At 41.2% G+C, this 16,228-nt stretch overlaps 1 protein-coding gene across 1 annotated transcript in view; it reads left to right on the top strand.

The window, feature by feature from the left end:
• The window catches only part of LOC119973319 (CD9 antigen-like), a 41,501-nt gene extending 25,683 nt beyond the window's left edge, over positions 1-15,818 (top strand). Inside the window, exons 3-8 of the mRNA XM_038811189.1 lie at positions 3,317-3,414; positions 6,432-6,506; positions 9,465-9,569; positions 11,150-11,239; positions 15,034-15,117; positions 15,225-15,818. Coding sequence (XP_038667117.1) covers positions 3,317-3,414; positions 6,432-6,506; positions 9,465-9,569; positions 11,150-11,239; positions 15,034-15,117; positions 15,225-15,290 — 518 coding nt within the window. The 3' untranslated portion in view covers positions 15,291-15,818. The remainder of the gene's footprint in view (positions 1-3,316; positions 3,415-6,431; positions 6,507-9,464; positions 9,570-11,149; positions 11,240-15,033; positions 15,118-15,224) is intronic.
• The last annotated feature ends 410 nt before the right edge of the window (positions 15,819-16,228 follow it).

The raw sequence follows: 16,228 nt of genomic DNA, 5'->3' as shown, positions 1-16,228 counted from the left end.
AATACAGAATAGCTTTTACAGAACATACAAAATTACAGAAATTAGCACCAGTCTGTGTATGATGTACCGTATATAAAATCTGTGCTCGAAAGTGATTGGTTTGCTGAACATAAATAGTTAGCTCACTTGGCCAGGCAGCTGGTTCATGATGCAGAGCAAGGCCAGCAGCGCGGGTTCAATTGCTTGGGTTTAATTCCTGTACCGGCTGAGGTTATTCACAAAGATCCGCCTTCTCAGCCTTGCCCCTCGCCTGAGATGTAGTTGCCCTCCGAGGGAGGCGGAGAGAGAGAGGCAAAATGAGAGCACTGTAATTTGGGATCTGTTTGAAAAATTAATACACGCAGATTCCAAAATCTTCTCAAAACGCGAATGGTGTGAGATCTTAAATAGGAAACATTGACAGGATTATGGGATTAAGCAAAGGTGTGCTCCTCTGAGTAGGCATGGTCTCAATGGAAGAAGTAGTTACCTGCTGTACTGTGTCGTTAATCATTCTATCTTCTGTATGAAAGCGTTTAATGCCTGAAAATGGAACGTAGCTGTCAAAATGTTCAAGCTTCCCAACAGGTTTTCCTTTTGTCGGTTCTCCCTGATCTGAGCCTGCTTGCTGGGAAGTTGGTGAGTGATGCTGCTTGTTGTCAGCTGATCATCTGCTCCGTAGCACTGGGCTCTAGCTTTGTTTATTGCAGGGGAATAGAAAGAATGATGGGGATCTTTCAGATCTATGTTACAGAATTTTGCTTCAGTATTAGATACTAGGCACTTGGTGAAAGAAATTGCTAGGTATCCTGTTTGCATAATGCTTACAAATTCCCTTATCAAGGTACGCCCTGCGTGGAACTCAGTAAGACAGGCTTATTGTAGTAGAATGTGGGTCGAGTTCCTCCTGGGTGTGTAATACTTATTTGCCCTTCAGTTAACAAAACAAATTGCAGAATATTTCAAATCCTGCAGCAGCATATGAACAAGGAGCAGGCCATTCAGCCATCAAGCCTGCTTCACCATTTAAGAAGATCATGACTGATCTGACACTCTATTTAAATCTGCTGCATCATCCTATGTTTTCCATGCACACAGTGGACGTCCAATGACCAGCCTTCTTGATGATGTTGCAAGCTTGTTAACTCTTTAAATGAGGGTGAGATAGAGGCGGGAACGACAGTCAAGAGCTGTGATAATCTCTCAATGCCCAATTCCTGGTTAGAGACCTGACCTGTCACCATTATGTTCATTCATTGCTTTCATTTCGCAAGGTGGCTTGGCATCATTGTTTGGCATAGCACTATGCCAAACAAACATGCCAAGCCACCTTGCTAAGTCAGTAGAGCACAAACCTAAAATGTTGAAGCTTTATAAAACTGCACTGATATTTCACTGAGTCCTGTGTTTAGTGACTGTGGCACATAAGAACCTGGAAGTGGGAAAGGAAGTTTCACATGGCAGAGAGTATTTTTTTTAATTAAGGGGGAATTTAGTGTGGCCAGTCCACCTAATCTGCACATCTCTGGTTTATGGGGGTGAAACCCTGCAGACACTGGGAGAGTGAAAGTTTTTTTTAATTCTAGAAGACTGAGGAAGATGGGTGCATACAGGCAAAAGACATATCTGGGAGTGATGGGAAACACTTCATAAAGAGTGACTTTGGGAATAAATTTCTAGGTAGAAGGAAAAGATTGGAATGAAATGCTGTAATAGGAAATGTGGTAGGTTTTTATCAAAACCTGAACAAAATGGCCTCTTGCATGTGTTAGTGTTGGAAAGAGACATGTCAGACTAAGTAAATATAATTTTTTTTTAAAGTTGTTACTGCACAAAACCAGCTAGAAACCAAATAGTGTGCAAAACAGTTGACATCTTTGGGAAAACCCCCACATTCAGCATAGGGTTCCAAAAAGTTGAAATTTTTAACTTTGCTCCCCGTTATGCAAGTTTGGCTCAAAGCACGAGGATACTGAATATTTGCACGGCAGCTGAAGCTTGAAACTAGCACTTAAAATGTACACAAATAGACCTTGGCATTCCATCTATTTAAATAAATTGAATGGATAGAAAATCCTGAGTTTCCTATTAGAGATGTTTTCCATGAGTGTAGATTCAAGGAATCGCTCCCTCGTCATGTTCTCCTTTCAGTCCATTAAAGCACTGTCTTCAGTGTGAAAAATGTTGTTTTTTTAATTGAAGGTTACATGGATGTGACCTAACCCTGATGATTTGGATGACTTGTAGATTATTTTTCAGTGGTAACTGCTGGAACATTTGCAACTGCTAAAGATCTTGTCTATTATCTTTCCTGCTCCTTGTTGTGATGAAAAGTTTTGTAGAAAATGTTCATGTTTGCAGTTAAGTGTGTTGAATTATACTTCAGATAGAGTTGTATGTTATGCAAGAAGTATAGTTCTGCTTTTCTGGAACACGTGAATATGTTAAATTGTTTTAATTTGGGGATATATTTTCATGCTTTTGGAGTGAGATTCTTGAGTGCAAAAGAATTGATCAAATAAAGCGTCTCTTTGGCATGTACACCTCTGTTTGATAGAAATAGATTCTAGTTGTAAATATACTGTGCACATATGCGCAGTCAGCTGAATCCCAACTTTACACAATCACAGGTTGCACAGAGAACAGCCTCATCAAATCTGGAAGCATCTGCTCTGATGTGTGCACAAAATGTCACTCCCCGAGTTGTTAATTCTTCATGTTAGAAGGAAGTGGATTCTGTTGTTAGAGTTCTCCAATGGGGTGGGCAGCACGGTGGCCTAGTGATTATCACGGCACTGAGGTTCCACATTCAATCCCGGCTCTGGGTCACTGTCCCTGTGGAGTTTGCACATTCTCCCCGTGTGCGCGTGGGTTTTGCCCCTACAACCCAAAATGTGCAGAATAGGTGGATTGGCCATGCTAAATTACCCCTTAATTGGGTTATCTAAATTTATTTACCAAAAAAAGAGTTGTCCAAAGGGCTGCCTGGACACTCTGAAATGTTGCTTGGCACCCTGGCCAGAGTTGTACTGAGCATGATGTAGTCTCGCAGTATTTTAGTCAACTTTATAAAAATAAATCCTAGGATTTGGATTTCACCAGCACTGCCAACATTTAATTCATATCCCTAGATATCCTCTAAGTTGGTGTGAGTCTCGAACTGCTGTGATGAAGGTAGCCTGTAGTGCTGTGTGTTGGTTAGTTTAAGTAAATTAATCCAGTGATCATGAATGTGATAAATTTCCACGCTGGGATAGTATGTGACATGGTGGGAAACTTGGAAACGTGGGTGTTCCATTCACTTGCACACATTCATGATTTATGCATTTCCTTACAGGTGTCTATATCCTGATTGCAGCTGGTGCATTGATGATGATTGTTGGCTTCCTAGGATGTTGTGGCGCAATTCAGGAATCTACATGCATGCTTGGATGTGTAAGTTGAAATACATGGCATAAATAATCTGTGATGTTGGCCTTTGGGTAGAAGCATTCTTGTAGACTAGATCTGTTTTGCACTGAGAAGTGCACATTAAATGGCAGAAGTTAACAATACCTTTGCCATTTTAAACTTTTTAAAATGCAGATGAATCTCAAAACTAAGCTACTGTCAAATCCATGTGTTGAATTTCTGTTTGCCCACTACAGAGCATACAGTTTCCTGATAACTGGCATCCCATGTACAGGGATCTTTGGTACAGCTTGACTGGACCAAAATTTAAGTCTCCAGTCCTTCTGAAGTTTAAACAAATAAAACCGTTCTCTTCCGGCACATCATTTAATGGACTCTCCAGTGTTTGTTCAGCTAAATCTGTTAAGGAATTGACCTATTGGGCTATCTGAAGTCTATTGGGAATGAATCTCGTTCCATAGGTCTACTCTTGTGTTCCATTAGGGAGGTAAGTTAGCTATGAAATGAAAAACGCTTATTGTCTCGAGTAGGCTTCAATGAAGTTACTGTGAAAAGCCCCTAGTCGCCACATTCCGGCGCCTGTCCGGGGAGGCTGGTACGGGAATTGAACCGTGCTGCTGGCCTGCTTGGTCTGCTTTAAAAGCCAGCGATTTAGCTGAGTGAGCTAAACCAGTCGCTAGCCATTTATCCAACATTTTCCCTGGGATACAGTGGACCTGCTGGTTCAGGTATTGAATCACCCATTCTTGGAAGGGCGTTGACAGAGATAACAGCTTGCACTACCAAATGTGTCATCTTAGAGCTACTTCATCCCCAAAGACTCACTGCTGCCAAGGAGGATAATCATTAGGTACAAGGCAACTAATGAGCATGGATTCAAACTCTTGTGTGGACACAGAAAACATCTTGCAAGGAGCACACCCCTTTGAGACCCAAGTGCATTGCAAACATGGACACAGTTAATGCTATACCTATTAAATTGAGGTGAAGTTATTTGGCATCTCTCTGTAACCTGTAATCGATATCTATCTGGCCCTGTGAAAAACCTGTGTGCTAATACCCAGGCTTCAGTAAATATCTTCCAGTGCTATTTCTCCCTAGTCTGTTTGCCATCAGTGACACCAAAAGAATCTGTATTGCAAGAGCCTATGTTGTAAAGTAGCCATGATCACAGATGACCGTAGGCTGCTTTCCCCTTTGAGGGGGGAAGCTGACTGGTGGTTATTTAACCTGAGGATCACCACATCTCGGACGAGGGCAAGGTTGAGAAGATGGGCCTTCATGAATAACCTACTACATTGCAGCTCATGAATTGCCGGTCACTATGATGTACTTATGATGTACTATCAAATTTTCACTAACTGCAATTAAAGCCTTCATGGACTGTGTTCAGAGGTGACAGGCTAGAGGAAGAAAATGGAGATAGAATTCCATTCAGACACTTGTCAGCTTTCAATTTAACAAATATCAATGTCCTACCTAGGGGATCAATAAGTAACCTGTCGGACAAATGTCCAGTGTGATTTCAACTGTTAAGTTGGTTGGGAAATAACTAGAGAGCAGCTTCAAAGTGCATTTAATAAAGTGGAGACCTTATATTTTCCACTACTGTTAATTGAAAGCACATGCATTCAGGCCAGTGAAGATGCTTATTTCCTGCAATTCCTCCAATCTTGAATCTCAGTCCCTCAGTGCCCATCTATTTGATTCTGCGATGTACACCTACAGGAGGAGGCCATTTGGCCCTTCCAGCCTGCTCCACCATTCATTATGATCATGACTGATCATCCAGTTCAGTATCCTGCTCCCGCCTTTCTCTCTTTCTTTCTCTCCCCCCCCCCCCCCCCCCCCCCCCCCCCCCCCAAATCTCTTTAGCCCCAAGAGGTATATCTAATTCCTTGAAATTACACTACATTTTGGCCTCCACTATTTTCTGTAGTGAATTCTGCAGATTCACCACTCGGGGTGAAGAAATTTCTCCTCCCCTCCATCCTAAAAGGTTTACCCCTTATTGTCAAACTGACCCCCTAGTTCTGGTTCCTATCAACTTGTCAAGGCCAATAAAAGCTATTTTGAAGTGCCTGCAGAAATCTTAAAGTTCCTGTAATAAATTGTTTTGTAAACTTGGAATAAACTTTGTGAAGACTTGAGTCCCTTCTGGGGCTTTTAACAAAATATCCAAGATGTGAAATATTGGGAGGGGGTGGAAAGGTATTTCGACTTAGTGCAGAACGTTTTTAAATTGGACTTCCATACTTGTTTAGTTTGAAGTCGACAGAATTTTTTCTTGTGTAAAATGAAATTGCTGTTATTTGCTGAGGTTTCTGGCTACTACATACTATTTAGATGGTCAAAACCAAGAATGATGCTGTACTCCCACTAAGTCAGTGCAACTTGGTTTCAGCTTCACCGTTACACTAAATTCATGGAGTATAAATTTATTGGGCAGCACGGTAGCACAAGTGGATAGCACTGTGGCTTCACAGCACCAGGGTCCCAGGTTTGATTACCTGCCAGGTCACTGTCTGTGCGGAGTCTGCACGTTCTCTCCGTGTCTGCGTGGGTTTCCTCCGGGTACTCCGGTTTCCTCCCACAGTCCAAAGATGTGCAGGTTAGGTGGATTGGCCATGCTAAATTGCCCAGTAGTGTCCAAAAGGTTAGGAGGGGGTTATTGGGTTACGGGGATAGGGTGGAAGTGAGGGCTTAAGTGGGTCGGTGCCGATTCGATGGGCTGAATGGCCTCCTTCTGCACTGTATGTTCTATGTACGTTGAGTGACCAGGTCTGAATTATGAAGTGAGGCTGAAAGAGTGAACCACCTTCAGAGAATCTCATTCCATTGCTACCTGGTTAGGACCTGACTCTGGATGACTGTGCCATTTACACTCTTCACTTTACAGTGATGCTGCATTTGTGCGCATTGAGGTGCTAGTTAGAATTAAAATATATTCTTACAAATCCAGAGTTAAGGTCCTTCTGCAAGTCCTGAATTTGTACAGCACTGATCTTTAAATAATTTGTATGTAATTAACTCTTTTTCAGTTCTTCCTGTTTCTGCTGGTCATATTTGCAGTTGAGATAGCAGCTGGAATTTGGGGCTTTTTGAATAAGGACAAGGTATGTATCAGTTTCTGCTTCTGATAGCTTAGTTGTTGTATTCATCAAAGTATTGGACGTTGGTTTTGAGGAATAAAACACTAAACTATTTCAGCCATCCATTGTCACCAACGACTCCCAGATTAGCTGTAGTAAAACTCTACTATACCTCAACAATATTTGCTGTACCTAATGGGGCCATGTTTCTATTTCATAGGAACAGGAATAGGCCATTCAGCCCCTCAAGCCTGCTCTACCATTCAATGAGATCGCGGCTGATCCGTGCTAACGCCATATGCTTGCCTTTGGCCCATATTCCTTAATACCGTTGCTCAACAAAAATGTATCTCTCCGATTTAAAATTAACAACTGATGTAGCATCAATTGCTGTTTGTGGAAGAGAGTTCCAAACCTCTACCACACCAATCATAAATCCCTCTAAATGAGATTGCTAAATTGCTTTGGGGTAGTTAACCCATAATTAGGAACTGAACTGAGATTTTCTAACTTTCATCCTTGGGGACAGCACCGAGAGAAGAGACTTTCTCACATTTATCTGCATTGAATTTGGAACCAAATATGGGAGATCCATGTATAACACAGCCATGAGGTTCCCCCTTTTAATAGTTTTGTCCCAACATCTTTCTGTCCCTGTGCCCCTCTCCAGAGCCATCAAATAAACCTATCTGAATTTTCCCTATTCATATAATTTTCTAAGTCTTCCTCTGCTGGATTCTAATATCCTCCCAAGTCCTCAGGCTTACTGCTACTCTTGACAAAATTGTAAATTCTTCCTTTGACTTCATAATCTAATCTTTAATTGTTAGCCATTGTTGGACCATATTTTCTGTGGATTTTCTTTTTGCCTTTAAAAGAGTATATATTTGTTTCAATGCTAGCTATGGATTGTCTGCTGTCACGTATTTTAATCTTCCCAATTACCTTGGGCAATTTGTCCAGATCAAAGTAATTTGATTTGTTTAGATGTTGGCCCTTGGCTTCAGACTCAACAAATCACTTTCACATTCTTTATAAAAGTCGATCCTGTTGTGGTCACATTTCCTTGGAGGCCCCTTTACTACAAGATTATTAATTAATGCTTCCTCATTGCACAATAATAGATCTACAGTAGCCTGTTCCCCCTTGGTTCCTCAACATGCTGATCGAGGGAACTATCTTGTTTACATTTCAAGATCTTTTGTTCTCTACGCTTACTACAAATTTGGTTTAACCAGTCAATATAGATTTAAGTCCCCCATGCAATATCCTGGTTACATGCACCTCTAATTCCCTGATTTATGCTCTTCCCTGAACTATAACTACTGTTCAGGCACCCATCAGCAACTCTCAAATGTTTTCTACCACTTGCTGATGTACTGTTTCTTGATTTTTCTGGGGAGCTAAAATCCTTTCTATTGTGTTTATACCAGCCTTTTTTTAAAATTAGGAATGTTTTGTCACTCCTCCATAAAGTTAAGTATCCTGGAATATTTAGTTCCCCGTTTTGGTCACTTTACAATTACATATCCATAATGGGTATTAAATCAACCTATTAATTTTTACCTGTGCTATTGATTCTTGCCAATTTTAGGGCTTCCTACTTATGGCTGCAAAGAATCTATTCCGCTTGATATGCTGTCCCCTGTCACTGCCAATTCTACCACGACTTCCTGTACCATTATACTATGGTCAGTTTGTCCATCTAGCTGCCGGTCCTTGCTTTATTCACAGAGGTGCCTTTGTACCTGTTAGTCAAGTCCAGCATCATGATTGCTGAATCCACGTACATGCCTGATTCCCTGTCGCACCCTCCTGCCCTTGGCAACCAACCACCTCTTAAAATACTGCTAGGGCAGCATGGTGGTGCAGTGTTTAGCACTGCTGCCTCACGGCGCCGAGGTCCCAGATTTGATCCCGGCTCTGGGTTATTGTACATGTGGAGTTTGCACATTCTCCCTGTGTTTGCGTGGGTTTCGCCCCCACAACCCAAAGATATGCAGGGTAAGTGGATTGACCATGCTAAATTGCTCCTTAATTAGAAAAAATAAATTGGGCACTCTAAATTTATTTTTAAAATATTGCTTAACCTGAAAGAGGTGGCTGCCTCATGGACTGTACTCCTCCCTGGTGTACTGCAAGATGAACATGTGGGTATACACTGGGGTTGGTGGAAGACCTAGGAAAATTCTAGGTCTCCTTCGTACATTTTTCTTTTCAATTTTAAGTTCAGGCAGTGATCTGGAATTACCTTAAGCTGTTTTCATGACAGCACCAAGTGAAATAGAGATATTTAATTTATTCAATTTTACTGGGATTATGAAAATTGAGAAGCTATCAAACATATGTACCCACACACAAATCTTTGGGATTCCCAATCACTGCCGTAGCGAGCAGTACCTATTCCCCCAACTATATAACAAGTTTAAAATGATCAGTTCCAGAACTAAAACATGAGTATTATTGTTTTTCGTTGGTGTGAAATAATGCACAGATAATCTCAAAAGGAATCAGTAAAGTAATTTGAACTAGTCTTATGCCAGTTATTGAGAGAGCTTGCACTACCACTTACTTCCTCAACACTTCATTGCCCCAGACTGTGCCAGGGGACAAGTAATAAGTTGAGGACTGCAGAGGAATCTTTTTCTTTATCGTTTTGTTTTGTCTGTTAGCTCATAAGGAAAATATCATTTAACTTGATTTAAAAATATAAATATTGCGAATGTCGGAAACCTGACCGCCAAAAAAAACAGAATTTTGGGATCAGACAGCATGTGACAAGATGATATCACGGATGCTGAACTCTTCCTCAATTTTCTGTTTTTGACTGCGATTAAATTATCTCAAGTTTGTAATGCAGCAAGTGTTTTGTTATAGCTACCATACAATAATACAGGAGGTAACTTTTAGCTTGATTGCACCTTTTCACCTCTTTAGTTTTACTTTGAATAAATCGCCTTGTGTTTTAATTGTATCCTGTAGGTCACTACAGAGGTGAAAGAATTCTATACATCTATATATACCGAATACTTGGCTCATCCAAAGGATGAGAGCAAGAAGGCAGCTCTTACAGCAATACAGAAAGGGGTAAGTTATTAATCTCTTGATTGATCTGGTTTTGATCATTTTAGCTCTTTAATGAAATATGTTTAATGTTATAACTTTCAACAATTTGATGTGCATTCACAAGTTAATTTTCTGTCTTATGGTAGCTTTGCCTTCATAGGGCAGCACGGTAGCATTGTGGATAGCACAATCGCTTCACAGCTCCAGGATCCCAGGTTCGATTCCGGCTTGGGTCACTGTCTGTGCCGAGTCTGCACATCCTCCCCGTGTGTGCGTGGGTTTCCTCCGGGTACTCCGGTTTCCTCCCACAGTCCAAAGATGTGCAGGTTAGGTGGATCGGCCATGATAAATTGCCCTTAGTGTCCAAAATTGCCCTTAGTGTTGGGTGGGGTTACTGGGTTATGGGGATAGGGTGGAGGTGTTGACCTTGGGTAGGATGCTCTTTCCAAGAGCCGGTGCAGACTCGATGGGCTGAATAGCCTCCTTCACTGTAAATTCTATGTAATACCGGTTGCCAACTTGTGTGGCTTGCATCAGTGTTGCAGCCCAACTAGCTTTGAAGTAAAGTGCAGTGAAACTCCCACCTTGAGTTGAATCCTAAATTCAAACTGTAATTTGCATGGGGGGGGAAATATTTTACATAACTGCTAATGAAGTATAAATGCTCCACAATTTTTTTTAAATGATATCTTTAATATCTATTCTGATGACTTGGCAATCACCATCATTCCAATGGTAATACTAAAAAATGTGTTCATTAGTATGATGATCAGACCTTCTCTGTGACCCCAACTCCGTTTTGAAAATTACTTCATAATTCCTTATTTACCATCATATTTGGACAATTTATACATAAAATGCTAATAAAACCTGGGGTTGGGGGGGGGTTACTGTTGACCAAAAACTGAACTGGACTAGCTAAAAGAACAGGGAAGAGACTCCGCTACTGCGGTGAGTGATTTTTCCCCCAAAGCCTGTCCAACATATACAAGGCCAAGTGAGGAGTGCATTGGAATTCTCTCCACTTGCCTTGATGAGTGTAACTCCCAACAGCACTCAAGACGCTCAACACCATCCAGGATAAAGAAAACTGCTCGATTGGCACCCCCACAAACATTCACTCCATCCACCATTGATGGCACAGTAGCACCGCTATCTACAAGAATGCACACAAGTCGCACATCATATTGGTTTGGAGGTATACTGCCATTCTTTCACTGTCGCTGGGTCGAAATTGTCGAACTCTCTCCTCCACCACGCTGAGTGGCATCACAAAAGGTCAACAGCACAAAAGGCCTATCGCGTCTGCGCCAGTCAAAAACAACCACCTGACTACTCTAATTCCATTTTACACTACTTGAACATAAGTGTTTCATAAAGGTAACTCATCAGTGCCTTATCAAGACCCATTGAGGATGCCTAAGAATTGCTGGCTGGGTGCTGCTTTGGTTTTCTTGAATTGTATCTAAAACTGTATTTGTTTTCCAAAAATGAGAACTTGTTGCAGTTGGAAATGTTTAATTTGATATGTTGACTCTCTTTGCTATTACTGTACACTGAAGCTGATTTATATAATCTTACAAGACAGTATTTTATTTTAGCTCGATTGCTGTGGAATGGGAGGAACAGTTGAATTATTCGTTCGTGACACCTGCCCAGATACAAGTTTTACAGAGAACATTGCTAGAGAGGTATTACAATTTATTTTCTCACTTTGGTTTATGTGATACAGTAGGTTTAAAATTGTACACGGTCACTGCCAATGTATAACCTATTTTCCTGGAGGGGACATTCTCGCTACCAAAAAAAATGATCAAAATATCCCTGTGTGGGTCATAGATTATCATAGAATTTACAGTGCAGAAGGAGGCCATTCGGCCCATCGAGTCTGCACCAGCTCTTGGAAAGAGCACCCTACCCAAGGTCAACACCTCCACCCCATTACCCAGTAACCCCACCCAACACTAAGGGCAATTTTGGACACTAAGGGCAATTTATCATGGCCAATCCACCTAACCTGCACATCTTTGGACTGTGGGAGGAAACCGGAGCACCCGGAGGAAACCCACGCACACACAGGGAGGATGTGCAGACTCCGCACAGACAGTGACCCAAGCCGGAATCGAACCTGGGACCCTGGAGCTGTGAAGCGATTGTGCTATCCACAATGCTACCGTGCTGCTGTAACAGGCCTACATCACAAAAGGCCCATCAAGCCAGTCAAAAACACCACCTGACTATTCTAATCCCATTTTCCAGTTCTTGGCCCATAGCCTTGCATGTCTTGGTATTGCAAGTGCATATCTAAATACTATTTCAAAGTTATGAGGGTGTCTGCCTCCACCACTCTCTCAGGCAGTGAGTTCCAGACTCCCTCCATCCTCTGGGTGAAAACGATTTTCCTCGCACCCCATCTAAACCTCCAGCCCCTTATCTTAAATTTATGCCTCTGGTAGTTGATTCCTCCACAAGGGTGACAACTGGGGGTTTTTCACAGTAACCTCATTGCAGTGTTAATGTAAGACTACTCATGACAATAATAAAAATTGATTTTTTTAAAAAGAGTTCTCCCTGTCTACTCTATCTATACCCCCATAATTTTATAACACATCAATCATGGAGCAGAGGAGAATTTAGGGCGTCACAATAACAGTGATTAGCACAGTTGCTTCACCGCTCCAGTCTACAAACAGCAAGGACCCAAGCACTTGGGACCCCACTGAACACAGGCATCTAGTCAAAAAAGCACCTCTGGGCTCTTCTATCAGTCTGACTGACCTGTATATCCAGGTTTTTTTCCTTTCTTGAATACTGCTACCACATTGACTCCTGGTACCGCACCAGCTATCCTCCAGTCCTCCGGCACCCCTCCTGTGGCCAGAGAGGTATTGAAAATTATTGCCAGTGCCCCTGCTATTTCCTTCCTTACCTCACTCAATACCCTGGGATACATTAGATACCTTTCATCTGTGCCTGGAGATTAGTGTACTTTTAGTATGGCATACCAGTCAGAACCTCCCCTCTATGTTACATTAATTTAATTTATCACCATTTATCTTATTTCTATACACATGTTGGCTCTTTCCGGAATGAATAGCAACACCGTATTCATTTAGAACCCTGCCTGCATCCTCTGGCTCCACACACAAGTTATCACTGTGATCCTTAATCACTATGATCCTTACTCTTTCCCTATTTTTTAAAAAAAAATTTAGCGTACCCAATTATTTTTTCAATTAAGGGGCAATTTAGCGTAGCCAATCCACCTACCCTGCACATCTTTGGGTTGTGGGGGTGAAACCCACGCAGACACAGGGAGAATGTGCAAACTCCTCACCGACAGTGACCCAGGGCCAGGATTCGAACCCGGGTCCTCGGTGCCATAGGCAGCAATGCTAACCACTGTGCCACCATGCCGCCCCTCTTTCCCTATTAATGTACTTGTAAAACAACTTAGTATTTTTCTCTCTTACCTTCCAAGTGCCCTTTGTCCCCCTTTTTTTGCTCACCTAATTTCCTGAGTTCTGTCTTGCACCTTCTGTACGTCTCTAAGGCTTCTACTGTTTGAGACCTCTATTTCTGCATAAGTCTCACTTTTTTTCTCTTTGCCCAATGCAGTATGTTCCTCTGTATCCAGGGTTCACTGAGTTTGTCGGTCCCACACTTTTTTTTCTTGATTGGAACAGGTTGGCCCTGTACCATCCCTATTTACTTCCCACTGTTCTGTCACAGATTTATCTACAAGTGTCTGCTCCTAGTCCATTCTAGCCAAATCATATCATCTTAAAATCGTTTAGAATTTTGATCTAGGGCCCATCTTTGTCCTTTTCCATAATGACCTTAAATCTAATGGGAGCTATGATCGCTATCTGCGAAATGCTTCAACCACTTGCCTGGATTTGTTACCTAAAATTAAATCCAGGACGGCCCTCTCTTCTAGGACCTTCCACATACTAGCTTTGGTTCTCCTGGATGCATTTTAAAAATTCAGTTCTTTCTAAACATTTCACACTGACTACCCCAGTTAATGTTGGGCAAGTTGAAATCCCCCACTATTATTGCTTTTACGCTTCTCTGAAATTTGCCTGCACATCTGCTCTTCTATTTCTCTCGGACTGTTAGGGGACTTGTGCAATTCTCCGAGCAATGTGATCGTCCCTTTTTGGTTTTTAAGTTTTATCTATATGGCTTAATTTGATGAACCTGCATAACCTAACGATGCATGGCATTAAGGGCAAAGTAGTAGCATGGATAGAGGATTGGTTAGTTAATAGAAAGCATGGAGTGGGGATTAATGGGTGTTTCTCTGGCTGGCAATCAATAGCTAGTGGGATCAGTGGGCCCACAATTGTTCACAATTTACATAGATGATTTGGAGTAGGGGACCAAGTGCAACGTGTCCAAGTTTGCAGACGACACTAAAATGAGTGGTAAAGCAAAAAGTGCAGAGGATACCAGAAGTCTGCAGAGGGATTTGGATAGATTAAGTGAATGGTCTAGGGTCTGGCAGATGGAATACAATGTTGATAAATGTGAGGTTATCCATTTTGGTAGAAATAACAGCAAACGGAATTATTATTTAAATGATAAAATATTAAAACATGCTGCTGTGCAGAGAAACATGGGTGTGCTAGTGCATGAGTTGCAAAAAGTTGGTTTACAGGTGATTAAGAAGACGAATGGAGTTTTATCCTTCATTGCTAGAGGGATGGAGTTTAAGACTATGGAGTTTATGCTGCAATTGTATAAGGTGTTAGTGAGGCCACACCTGGAGTATTGTGTTCTGTTTTGGTCTCCTTACCTGAGAAAGAACATACTGGCGCTGGAGGGTGTGCAGAGGAGATTCACTAGGTTAATCCCAGACCTGAAGGGGTTGGATTATGAGGAGAGGTTGAGTAGACTGCGACTGTACTCGTTGGAATTTAAAAGTATGCGGGGGGAGGGGGGAAATCCTATAGAAACATCTAAAATTATGAAGGGAATAGATAGGATAGATGCGGGCAGGTTGTTTCCACTGGCGGGTGAAAGCAGAACTAGGGGGCATAGCCTCAAAATAAGGGGAAGTAGATTTAGGACTGAGTTTAGGAGGGATTTCTTCACCCAAAGGGTTGTGAATCTATGGAATTCCTTGCTCAGTGAAGCAGTTGAGGCTCCTTCATTACATGTTTTTAAGGTAAAGATATAGTTTTTTGAAGAATAAAGGGATTAAGGGTTATGGTGTTCGGGCCGGAAAGTGGAGCTGAGTCCACAAAAGATCAGCCATGATCTCATTGAATGCCTGTATCGTGATGTTTCCCAAGTCTGGAAATTGGTCAGTTGAGGGAGACGATCAGCCAGTATCTTAATGGATGGCAGAGAAGGGTTGAAGGGCCAATTGGCATTCTCTTGCCATTATTTCATATGTTATGACTTTCTTGTGTTCAATGAATGCATGACAGCTTCTTCAACTTAATATTTACAATTTTGATCTTGATCTTGTGCACAGGGTTGCCCCACAGTCATTAATGAAGTATTCAACGACAAGCTTTACATCATTGGGGCAATTGGAATTGGCATTGGAATCGTAATGGTAAGTAAAATGGGCTCAACTCTAGGTTGTGAAAAGGTAAAACTTCACCATTAAGCTAACTATACAAGTTTATAACAAAAATAATAACACTTAGTTCTTTTTTGCAGATTTTTGGCATGATTTTCAGCATGGTGCTGTGCTGTGCCATCCGCAACAGCAAAGAGATGATCTAAGATTGGTTAAGAATAATCGTGACACTTATCAATGGAATGCATTTTTTGCCTAATATTTGCTTCTTGTTAACAGCTTAACTTTAGCACTTAATTTTTTCACTGTTTTGTATTCAGTTTAAAATCTGAGTAACTTTTTAAAAAAAACACTTCCATCAATTTAATGTATCCATGTTTTGTTTAATTTTTTTGTATACAGTTGAGAAATGAGATGGTACACTTGGGAAATCTTGCATTTTCCTTAAAGTTCCTATAAATTTAAAGATATATATTTGTTTTATCTGTTTAAATTGGAAATGTTTGATGCGCAGAATTTAAGATGCTGAACTAGTTAAGCTAGTTATACCATATTACAAATATTAAATGTTTAGTCAAAATGTGATGACTCAAATAAAAACATGCTTCTGTGGAATCTTGGCCTTACCAATAAATCCTTTAAAGTTTTTTGATTGTTTAAATAAGTTACAAACTGTAGATACCAGATTTGCCTCTCTTTGAGAAAATAAAGTTTAAATTTGAACCTCCAGAAAATGGTCTGTCTCTGAATGCACAGAAGGGAAACTGGTATTGAGCAAAGATACTATTTGACACAATTCTCCCTGGTCTTCTCTTCCCTGTATATTAAATTACATGAAGGGAAAGTCTTATCCATAAATATTCATGAAACTCCAAAGCTAACTGAGCAAAATTCCAGGGTGTTTGTTTGCACATTCAGCTTCTGGCCATGGACTAATTTAAGGCACAGAAGAGGCCATTTGGTCATCAAATCTATGCCAGCTCCCCAAAGAGCAGTCCCATTTCCCCACTCTATCCCTGTAGCTCTGCAAGTTTACTTCCCTCAAATGAGATCATTGATCGTTTCTTGTAGACAGCGAGTTCCAGGTGATTACCACGAGGTATGTAAGAAAGCTATTACTTGCACCTGCCTCTCCATTCCCACA

This window comes from Scyliorhinus canicula, chromosome 11 (assembly GCF_902713615.1).
Source record: "Scyliorhinus canicula chromosome 11, sScyCan1.1, whole genome shotgun sequence".
In the NCBI taxonomy this organism is placed as follows: Eukaryota; Metazoa; Chordata; class Chondrichthyes; order Carcharhiniformes; family Scyliorhinidae; genus Scyliorhinus; species Scyliorhinus canicula.
This window is presented reverse-complemented; position numbering and strand designations above follow the sequence as displayed.